Here is a 12,340-nt window from a genome sequence, read left to right as displayed (position 1 = left end):
GACCTTCATTTGTTACATCCATAAAGGAATCGTTCACCCAAAAATGAAAATATGTGATCATTTACTTAAACCCTGTATGACTTTCTTTTGTGGACCACAACAGAAGATATATAGCAGATGTACGACTGTGCGCGACTGCTCCTCCCAGTCCAGGGCTGTTTCTCAATACCAAGTATGCAAATTTCGGACTTGCGTCCTCAGTAGCTCGGACTTCGTAAGTTCGACTCTGGAGTGTGAACTCCCGTGGACGGGACGACGCAAGTCCAGTAATTGTGCAAATGGAAGAGCAGCATACTTTATAACATCAGTCAGCTCGCCTCGCCTTGCTGCAATTTCCCTCACTGTATTTACAATAAGGCGAAATATGATATCAAACACCACTGCCTCTTTTCGTTTTCATTTAAACATATAAATAGAATGATAGAATAATTCTTTCTCATGATTAACCACTACAGAGACATCAGAGCCAGTGGCAAATGTCAGAAGGACTAGCCGAGTTGAGGCTGCTCTCACTGGGATACATGAGCACTGAGTGCCCGCTGATCCCCTGGAGCTCATGTCTCTGAAATCGGTGACGCACATTTTTAAATAGGTGCTGTCTTTATAAATAAACCGCAGATTTGAGTTTTAAACAACTACATTCTCGCCTGAAATACTCTTAAAACTACATTTCATGACACAATAACAGTAATATTTTGAAATTAAATTATGCGAATATATGGTGGTTGAAATACAGTGCTGCGTGAACTCAACCAATCAGCATGTTCAGCACCTAAGTCCTGCCAGACCTTTGAAAAAGTACTACCTCGCAAACAGGGACTTTCTGAGAGGCAAATGTTTACCCGGAACTTTATTTAGATCCTGGTTCCTGCAGTGGAAACACCCCCAAAGTCCCTAGTCCCTTGGGAAAGTTCCTGCGGTGGACACGGGCTTTTTGATATCAAGATTAAACAACATAAACACCATACATGTAGTCCATACAAAGAAAAGACAAAGTATGCAGGTGCCAACATGAACAGCTTGTGTTACAGGCCTCATTCTCAAAAACCAAACAAATAGAATTTATAAAAGAAAACAGAACCCATAAATTTCACAGAAGATAAATATTCATGGAGATATAATAATATAGACAGAGGAAGTGAATCAGATATAGCTGCTGCTGGAGAGAAAGGCGATGATGGCTTATTATTCTCAGTATTTCCTCAGGGATCTGGGAACCGGCCTTTCCCACCTGCAGGTCTTATGTCTGGCTCGATGTGGTCTGACCGACCTGGAGGGGATTTCTGCTCTTTCCTCCTTAAAGGTATCAAACAACATTGAGATGAAAAGGCTTACAGAGACTGAATTGATAAAAAACTCTTTATGTTTTTCTAATGTGGAAGTATTTTAATAGGAGAAACAGACTACACTATTACTTATCTTAAACTACATTATGTTTGTTTTTTAAGCCACTGAATAAAGTGAATTTTCAAGGCTGGAAACTTTCTATGGGAATTAACTGGAATTATTGGGAATAAACTGGGAAATTGCAGGATAGCCTATAACACGGAACCTAAATGTTGTTGAAAACAATATCTTACAGCATAGTCTTGGTTAAAACAACCTGATTTAATGCAATTTTAGTTGAATTGAATCACACGCACCGATAATGTCTTGAATCCTGCACACAAAATAATTTAATAAAATGTCGATCTTGGTGAATAGTCATGTAAATTACATAAATATTACATTTAATGTAGCCGTGTGTAAGCTATAGTGCACCAAAATATTACCACTGTAAAAACAAATACACTAACTGAGCAAACATTTAGATGAGATCATTTAAAAAAAGACCCCCCCCCCCCTCCTCCCTTAGTCACTTAAGAGGGGAATCCCCCCCGTTTTCCAGGCTCTGACTATCACAAGAATATTGAAGCCGCAGTTCTGCATTTGAACCTGAAGACTACATCCATTCAAGTGAGTTGTGATATTACTTTGGTAAAAGAATTTGATCTATAGTATTAAAGTTTAACTAGCAAATATCAAATTGTGTTTATACAGTAGCTAGCTAGTCAGTAAATCAAGTGTGCTAAATGTAAGCTAGTTTATGAGGCTAGATATCATGTGCTAGTCACTTCTGCGCGTCAGTTTTCTGTTATCATACAGAAGTACAGTATAGGTTACTGGTCAAATGTTTGGACACAATACTATTTATCATTTTTGAAAGAAGTCTCTGAAGCTCATCAAGCCTGCATTTATTTAATCAAAAACTGTTTTCTGTTTAATATACTTTAAAATGTAATGTATTTCTGTGATGCAAAGCTGAATTTTCATCAGAAATCATTCTAATATGCTGATTTATTATCAATATTGGAAACAGTTTTCCTGAAAGAAATTAATACTTTTATTCATCAAGGATGTGTCAAATTGATCAAAAGTGATAATAAAGTAAAGATTGTTAAAAACTGATTTCTGTGTTGAATAAATTCTGTTATAAATAATAAATTAATAATTTGCAACAATAATAATAATAAATGAATAAATTACAGTTCTATTCATCACTGAATCCTGAAAAAAGGATCACAGGTTCCAAAAAATGTTAGGCAGCACAAATGTTTGCAACATTGATAATAAATCACCATATTAAAATGATTTCTGAAGGATCATGTGACACTGAAAACTGGGGCACTTTCAGGCTCACACTGACCCAACGTTTTGCTCCGGTTTCCGGGTTGAACGACATGTTTCCTGGAAACGGTGTGCAACAGGGTTTGAGATATGTTTTCTCTTGTTTGGTGGGTGTGTCAGAAATGTCAGCCCAATCAGCAGCATATACTGTATATAAACCACGCGGTATTAAAGAGACAGCTCACACAATGAGTCCAAGTGAAGTCATTTAATATGTGTCCGCTGCAGCTCGGTATACGCAACAACTGAAGATATTAGAAGACATGTTTGTCGTAAGAGTTTTATAGTAACATAGCATATCAACATGTTACAGCACCGTTTTCTTCGGGGCTGAACGCAGCCCTGGAGTAATGGCTGTGGAAAATTGAGCTTTGCATTATAGAAATAAATGATATTTTAAAGTATATCAAAAAAGAAAACCATTATTTTAAATGGTAATATTATTTCACAATATTACAGTTTTTTTCTGCATTTTTGATCAAATAAATGCAGGCTTGCTTGAATGATGAGCATAAGAAACTTCTTTCAAAAACAATAAAAACTGTAATGTTTCCACACTTTTGACTGGTACTGTATATACTAGGTTATAGTTTGCTTTAGTAAGCATGCTAATTGAGGAGTATTTATTAATCTAGCCTATATCTATTCATTTGCATCAATTGTAAAATGTTTATTAAAATGGCTTATATAGTTGTGCTCATAAGTTTACATACCCCTCGCAGAATGTGCAAAATGTTATTAATTGAAACAAAATAAGAGGGATCATGAAAATTGCATGTTTATTTTTTTATTATAATTTTTTTATAATGTCTTGAATGAGCTATTTAATTTTTATAAATTCAGTTATTATTTTGTCTTGTGGAGTATATGTAAACATTTGTTAAGTGAAATAGCCTATATATACACTGTATATATATATATAATATATGCATTGCATAAGTGTTTTTAAAACAATTCTAATCTTATTCTACAGAGCAATGCCACGCACACCATCTAATGTGTGGATACATTTCATCTCAGCCGATGTGGAAGGAAAGGCTGTGTACAGTTGCAAATACTGTGCAAAGACCTATGTTAAGAACGCCACAAAGATGCAGCAGCATATAGTCAAATGCCCAAAGTTTTCCCAGAGCTCAAAACAAGCAACCCCAGACAAGAGTTCATCTGCTTCCATTCGATGTGAAAATGATTTGGATTCAGACACCCTCTCGTCAGCTCATGGTCGCTCTGGAATCAGAGGATTTTCGGACTCGATGAATGAATGTAGCCAGAGAAATGCTGATGAATGTTTTGCTCGAGCAATGTATGCAACTGGCTCACCTCTGATGCTCACAGCCAATGTCTATTGGAAGAGATTCCTGAATGTTCTTCGCCCTGCATACACACCTCCCACCAGACATGCTTTATTTACTCATTTGCTGGATAGAGAGTTCAACAGAGTGCAAGCGAAGGTCAAGCAAACCATTGACAAAGCAGACTGCATTTCCATCATCTCTGATGGGTGGTCAAATGTCCAAGGAAATATCAACTACATTGTCACCACCCCTCAACCGGTATTCTATAAGAGCACAGACACAAAGCACAACAGACACACAGGCCGCTACATCGCTGATGAGCTGAAAGCAGTCATCAATGATCTTGGACCTGAGAAGGTTTTTGCTCTTGTAACTGACAATGCTGCAAACATGAAGGTTGCTTGGGCACACGTGAAGGAGACCTACCCTCACATAACAACAATTGGCTGTGCTGCCCACGCTCTTAATCTTCTCCTTAAGGACATCATGGCACTGAATACAATGAACACACTTTACAAGACAGCGAAGCAAGTAGTGAAGCATGTGAAGGGCAAACATGTAGCCTCAGCAATCTACCTCTCTATCCAAAAAGAAAAAAACAAGAGCACCACACTGAAGCTCCCCAGCATCACTCGATGGGGTGGGGTTGTCTTCATGTATGACAGTCTGCTAGAGGGGAAGGAGTCTTTGCAAGAGATGGCCATATCCCAGACTGCAGCCATTGAAAGTGCCATCTGGAGAATCCTGTTAGATGATATGTTCTGGGAAAGAGTGACCAGCAGCCTGAGAATCCTCAAACCAATAGCAGCAGCTGTTGCCAAGATAGAAGATGACACTGCCATCTTATCAGATGTTAAATATCTGTTTGCTGAGCTCAAAGAAAAAATACAAACTGTCCTGCCTGCCTCCCTGCTGCTGCAAGCAGAGGAAAGTGCAGTGGTCAAGTCACTGGAGAAGCACCAAGAGTTCTGCATGAAACCAATACACGCAACAGCATACATGCTGGACCCAAAGTATGAGAAAAGCATACTCTCTGTTGAAGAGATCAGCAGTGCTTACGCCGTTATTACTGCCATGTCTCACCGTCTTGGTCTTGATGAAGGCAAAGTTCTCGGCAGTCTAGCAAAGTACCGTACCAAGCAAGGCCTTTGGGAATGGGATGGGATATGGCAATCGTGCCAGCACATATCTGCATCTACCTGGTGGAAAGGACTTTGTGGATCTGAGGCCCTTGCACCTGTAGCCTCTGTCATCCTTCAAATCCCACCAACATCAGCCACCTCTGAGCGCAACTGGTTACTGTTTGGGAACACACACACAAAGTTTGGCAACAGGCTCACGAATGCAAGCGTTGAGAAACTGGTGGCCATCCGGGCAAACCTACGGCTCTTTGAGCCTGACACAGAGCCATCCTCCACAAGGCTGGACAGTGACACCGAAGATGAAGAGTCAGATGTCGAGGAAGCAGACATGGAGGATGTTGATGAGGTCCAGGAAGAACCCAATGAGACCTGAATGGATTAAGAGGAAAAATGCAGAAACCAGAGACTTAAGAGAAAATGCTTTCATTTGGATTGGGACTTTTTTTGAAAGGGGAAGGGTGGGGAATGCTTTCGTTTTAAAGCAAATATAAGGAAATATATATTTTTTTTGTTCATTCAACATTTATGCTTTTGTGTTGCTCAATGAAATAATTAATTAAAGTTCTAATTACAGTTAAATCAAAGTCAAAAATGTCATTTATGCATTTAGTTTGCTTGCATGTCAGCTTATGACCAAACAAAATGTTTATGTTTTTATACAGTTTATGTGTGAGTTTCCCCAAATTTCTAAAATAAATTCCTGTAAAGTTTCCAACTTGGAATATTTCCAAAATTCCCGAGATGAAGTTCCCATGGAAAGTTTCTGGAAATGTATTTGCAACCCTAGTCATAACTGTTCCTGGTTTTTGCTCAGGAGCTGTATGTGGCCTTCAACAGCATCTCAGACCTGAGTCCAGTCAGTTTGCTGGAGGATCTGGAGCTGCTGGATCTGGAGGAGAACCAGGTTGAAGATCTGGCTCAGTTGTGGTATTTGGGCTGTTGTGTGAAGCTCAGGACACTTTCACTGGAAGGAAACCCTGTGTGCACCCGTCCCGCTCCAGGAGCCTCTGAGGTACATGAAGGGTTTATGGCAGCTGGTGGAGCAGAGCATGAGAGCGATGAGGCTCAGCTTCTCTGTGCTTGAGCAGACTAATGGTCCAGACAGATAACGATGTCTCCATAGAGCCCATTATATCACAATGACTTGTTTTTGAGCACTTAAATGTAATGCTGCCCCACCTCATGCATTACACAAATGACACAATAACACATTTGATGTTAGAGAACTGAACTAGACGAGAGAAATGATTTATATGAAGGTTGGTGCTAGTGCATTTCCAGCTAACAAAAATATGCTCCAAGAACATTTAGCTAACATCCCATTAAGATATGGAAACATAACTTCTAAATTATTTCAGAATATTCAAATCATCCAGGGTTTTTTTTTTTCTCTTTTAATTTCTTTGTTTTTATTTTATTTCTTTGGCTATTTCCAATGAAAGCATTAAAAATAAGTTCCATTTTATAATTTTGCCAGCGTTATGGGAACATTGCTTTTCAATTTTTCTGAACGTTCTGAAATAATTAAGTTGGCTTGAAAAAGTCATTTAAACATTTCAAATTCAAACTCATTTAAGCTTTCATTCTATCTAATATTTCTTATCTATCTATCTATCTATCTATCTATCTATCTATCTATCTATCTATCTATCTATCTATCTATCTATCTATCTATCTATCTATCTATCTATCTATCATCTGACTCTATCTATCTATGACGTATTGTCAAGTATGGTGACCCATACTCGAAATTGGTGCTCTGCGTTTAACCCATCCAAGTGTGTGCGCGCACACACACACACACACACACACACACACACACACACACACCAGCCATGCTGCGGCACCCGGGGAGCAGTTGGGGTTCGGTGCCTTGCTCAAGGCATTCACTCCCCCCACCTACAATCCATGCCGGCCTGAGACTCGAACCCACAACCTTTGGATTACGAGTCCGACTCTCTAACCATTAGGCCACGACTTCCCCAGATAGATAGATGCCATCTATCTATCTATCTATCTATCTATCTATCTATCTATCTATCTATCTATCTATCTATCTATCTATCTATCTATCTATCTATCTATCTATCTATCTATCTACCTATCTACCTATCTATCTATCTATCTATCTATCTATCTACCTATCTACCTATCTATCTATCTATCTATCTATCTATCTAAATCTAAATCATTCTAGCAATATGCTAATTCATGCTTGCAACATTGGTTTTAGCTGGTTTTTACTGGTTTTATCTTTTTTTTCTAAATTAACTGGTTTTAGTAGGTTTTTACTGGTTTTTAGCTAGTTTTAGTTTTTTTTCTACATTAACTGGTTTTTACCTGGTTTTAATTGATTTCATTTGTTTTTAGCTGGCTTTAACTGGTTTTAGCTGTTTTGCTAAATTAACTGGTTTTAATTGGTTTTAGCTGGTTTTTAGCTAAAAAAACAATTAAAACCAGCGACAAGTTAGCAAGTTTTACCCTTTCTGTTTTTTCTGATAGACTGTATTGCCTTCAAAACATTCAAACATTAATTTTTAAAACTATTTTAAATTTCAAACTTCTTCAAACTGAAAACCTTCAAACTTAAAGCTTTTCAAACTTTTTCAAACTTTTTGTCAAGACTTTTGCAAGCCAACTTAAAGTTTGTCTTCAAACTTTCTTTATCTAAGTAGTAACGTTGAAATATGTTTAAAACTGTTTCAGAAAAACAGTCTATGAACAATGTATAAATAATATTTTGAGAACATTATTAAAAACCAGATAATGTTGAACAAATGTTCTACTAAAGTTACGGGAATAACATTTGTTCGTAACATTGAGAGAACCTTTGCAAAACGTTTAGTATTATTTGATTGTTTTAATTATAATTGGAATTTTTATTAATTATCTCATTCTTATTTATTAGATTTCTATATATTAGAACTCATTTCATAAATACTTTACATAGAGATAGAGACCAATATAAAAGTGTTGTTTTAGTTTATATACTATTATAGGATTTATTAATATTTTGGATTTGCTTTTAATTTTATATTTTCAGTTTAATTTTCATTTTAGTTTGTTAACTTCTTTTAGCTTTAATTTATATGTATTTTAGTTTCAGTAATTTTAGCACTTCACCTTATTTTATTAAATTTTATTATAAATAAATAAATAGTACAAATGAACAAAATTTGAACAGATAATAAAATGAATATTTCTTTATCAGTAAGTCGTCATATTAGAATGATTTCTGAAGGATCGTGACACTGAATAATGTAGGAGTAATGATGCTGAAATTCAGCTTTGATCACAGGAATAAATTACATTTTAAACTGCAATAGTATTTCACAATATTACTGTTTTACTGTATATTTGATCAAATAAATGCAGCCTGTGTGACACATTTTTAAAAAATCCCCAAAGTTTGAATGGTTGTCCAACCATGTGTCATAAAGTGTTTCCTGAGGCAAATATGTGGTAAATGTCCACTTGATCTCAAAGTTTAACACTACAGGTTCAAGTTGAAAATACTTCAGCAATGAAATCTTGTACTTTACAGCCCTTTTCTGCAAACATCGATAGAAAATAATAAGTAAAGCTAGATTTTCTGAAGAGTGCTTCATGGCTGTTAAAGTGTTTTGACTAGAAAAACACAAAATCAGATCGATTGCTGTTCTGCAGGTCTCAGGCTACAGCTTCAGGTCTGCGGTGCGTGAACTGATCCCTCAGCTGATCTTCCTCGATGACGTTCCTGCTGAAGAGGACAAACCTCAACGCTGCAGAGCTTCACTGCAGGACTGGACTCTTCTCAGAGACTCCATCAAAGACGCTTCGGTCAGTGACGGCCTGGAGCTCGCAGGTAAAGACAAGCAGCAGCTTCTGAAGACGCTTTGAGCAGCACTCCATGTGTTTAAGAACCAGTCTCTCCATCAGAAGAGAGCTCCGTCAGACCTGCTTCAGCCCGGCCCACGAGTCTCTCCAGCCGTCCAGACAGCGCCAGACCTCTCTCCTCCTGCACCGGATCAAGACCAGGATCCTCCGGCTCAGACATCGCCATCCTGAACCACGAGGCCAGTGATCTGACCAACGGTAAAACACGCTATTCTGACTCTGAGCTGAGTGAGCCACAGAAATAATAACAAAATCACTATGTGGCTTCAAATTAAGCAGTTAAGAGGGGAAGGGGAGGGGGAAGTGGTGTGTGGCCAAGTATGGTGACCCATACTCAGAATTTGTGCTCTGCATTTAACCCATCCAAGTGTACACTCAGTAGTGAACATACACCCGGAGCAGTGGGCAGCCAATGCTGCGGCGCCCGGGGAGCAGTTGGGGGTCCGGTGCCTTGCTCAAGGGTCTCACCTCAGTCGTGGTATTGATGGTGGAGAGAGTGCTGGTTATTCACTCCCACCACCTACAATCCCTGCCCGACCTGAGACTCGAACCCATGACCTTCAGGTTACAAGTCCAACTCTATCCTAACTCAACTCTCGAAGCCATTATTTATTATCTCGAAGCCGTTATTGTCTCTTTATTAATACAATTATTATTATTATTATTGTTCTTGATATAGAATCAAAATTATGGCCAAATTGTGCAGCCCTACAAGCACAGTAAACATGAGTTACTATTAAGAGTTTTTAATGAATTAATAATTTAATGGTAATGTTTATTGTTTGGTTTAATGTTTTTATCTACCGTATTCACTCGAATATAAGACGACCCTGATTACAAGATGACCCCCTTTTTTTCTTGTTTGTTTGTTTTTCTCTGTAAAACACTCTTTTTTTCTTAAATTATTTTCATATTGCATGTCTTTCCTATTTTATTTTTTGTTTTGAAAGTATAGTAAATTCTGGTAAAATGTACCAACAATCACATTTAAAAATATACACTTTTTGACATACCATAAAAATAACAGGGAGCCCATCTGAATTATATAATAATTAGTCTATCCATCTCATAGTAGCCTACCAAAATTATATTAGCAGTAGAAGAGAAATCTTATTGTAGTCTTCAAATCTGGGTTCTGTCTTATGTTTTAAAATCACTGACAGAAGAAGTTTGTTCCCATCAGGCTAACATGACAGACTCATGCGCTGTAAGCTTTTCTCACACACTCTCTCACACACACACACACACACACACACACTCACTCGCTCGCACGCACACACAAACACACACACACTCACACTCACTCACACACTCTCTCACACTCACACACTCAAACACACACACTTCCTGTTAAAGTCTGCTTTTCTCCTGACAGACGTCTGTTGGTTTTGGAGAAGGAGCGGCAGCCGCAGGTGATGAGCATCCACCACAGCGATGAAGATGATGAAGATGAAGATGAAGGCAGTCATAGTTTCAGCAGTGATGACATCACTAGAGACACGAGCTCTCCTGATTGGTCTGTTCAGTCTCCCTCAGCAGGTGCGTCAGGTTCTCTCTCTCGTATGTAAACGATGCTCACGAGTCTCTTCATGTTTTGATGCTTCTTTCTGACAGAATCTGCAGAGATGCTGAGACTCAGCTCTTCATCAGGCTGCTCCATGTCTCCGTCTCCTCCACCCAGAGCAGCAGCAGCGCCCCCTACCGGCCGGAGGATCACACAGATCCGCCGCCGGAGACTCCGAGCTCATCATCCAGACGGAGCGTCAGAACAGACTCATGAGAGCATCATGACTGTAAGACCTCAGACTCTTCCAATCCTCCACAAACCTCACAGACCCTCCAGTCCTGCGGCCTCCGCTCTTAGAGCGCACTGGTGAGTCCCATCATTCCTGTCAAATCTGATTTTATTACTTTAACAAACACATTTCTGACTACAGTGTGTTCTCCTGACTCAGGTCAGAAGCTGCTGGGAATCATCGACACTCAGACGCCCAACATAAACCAGTAATACGCTCTGAAAGACTGACACCCAGACATCCACAAACAGCCAGAGCTGCACTGCAGAGACTCCCAGACCGGAAACACCCATCTGAAGTGATGCATTGTGGGTCAGATTAGATCATAGATCTTCACTGCAGGTCTGCACACTTTCAGAAGCAGTCTAAAGTTGTTACTGAATCACTAGGGGGCGCCGTCTGCATTGTTATACCTGCTGTTTGTCTCTGCTTTGTTTCAGAAGTACTCCAGCTTTGATTGACAGGAGCGTCTCAGTCGTGTTCGTGCACAGATGTCATGTGATCACTGATGCAGACTGGATCTCCAGCAGCGCAGCTTCATCTCTGGCGGATCCTGAACATGTCTGCTCTTGCAGGTTCAGTGTTTGCAGATGCAGGTGCAGGACTGTTATTCCACGCGTCCACAGATGACCACCACAGCATTTATCTCTGCAGAATCTCCACAGGCTCCAAGTCTTTATTCATTTTGGACAGAATTTTGGACAAACATTTTTTGTGCACATCCAGATTTATGTTGTTAATATTTGGAAAATGGAGGATGGAAAATTGCTAATAAAAGCAAACAGCGAATGAAAAAATGTAATATCTGGAACATCCTATATTATAATAAAGAACAAATGTACACTACCATTTAAACGTTTGTGGCCAGTAAGAAAAAAAAAAACTTTTATTCAGCAAGGATGCATTAAATTTGTGTTTGTGCATTAAATTTTGTAATATAATTTTATAATATACATCTTTTTTTTCTACATTGTGAATTTAAAAATGTATAGCACACAAACTTCCGTATATGTATATAAATGTTCAGAAATACTTTTGACATTGCATTTCTTATTCACTAGAGAGCGCCACTATATAATTTGAGTAGTTTTTCTGGTATAAGATACACATAAAGACAGTCACCATATATTGGCATAATAATGTGACCTGGAAAATCACTGAAAAAACAAACAAAAAAACACAACCTGACAGTCTATCCGGAACAAATACAGACAAGAGGAAACCAATGCTGTTTATTTAATAATTTCCCGTGGAGATGTATTACAAACTTGAGTTTTATATCTTGGGGTTATATTAAATAATTCAACAACAGCATAACAGCAATCTAAAAATCTAATAAAAACCCTTCAAGACAAACTGAAAATAATAATAAAATGATTAAAGATTAAAGATTTCATTGTTGCCTAGAATTGTTTTGTCAGTTGGGTGAAGACTTATTATTATTTTACATGAGTGTTAAGAATGAATCTGTTCATTCAAACAGTGAAATATTGCTGATAGGATTTTGGATTCATTCAGTGATCCGAACTTTTTAAACGGTTCACCAAAAAGATTCATTATGTGG

The 12,340-nt window shown here is 38.3% G+C and overlaps 1 protein-coding gene across 1 annotated transcript; it reads left to right on the top strand.

Annotated features, from left to right (window-relative positions):
• Positions 1 to 1,177: 1,177 nt before the first annotated feature.
• On the top strand, positions 1,178 to 11,645 carry LOC306866587 (leucine-rich repeat-containing protein 56-like; the record flags this gene model as incomplete). Its single annotated transcript, XM_079411845.1, has 8 exons — positions 1,178 to 1,303; positions 5,919 to 6,116; positions 8,771 to 8,948; positions 9,023 to 9,178; positions 10,356 to 10,519; positions 10,595 to 10,853; positions 10,936 to 11,118; positions 11,217 to 11,645. The coding sequence occupies 5 exons, from the start codon at positions 1,178 to 1,180 to the stop codon at positions 10,394 to 10,396; spliced, it is 699 nt and encodes a 232-aa protein (XP_079267971.1). The 3' UTR covers positions 10,397 to 10,519; positions 10,595 to 10,853; positions 10,936 to 11,118; positions 11,217 to 11,645.
• Between the last annotated feature and the right edge of the window lie 695 nt (positions 11,646 to 12,340).

Source organism: Barbus barbus, assembly GCF_936440315.1.
Source record: "Barbus barbus genome assembly, chromosome: 48".
NCBI lineage: Eukaryota > Metazoa > Chordata > Actinopteri > Cypriniformes > Cyprinidae > Barbus > Barbus barbus.
Note: the sequence above shows the minus strand (reverse complement) of the source record. Positions and strands in the feature narration are given on the sequence as shown.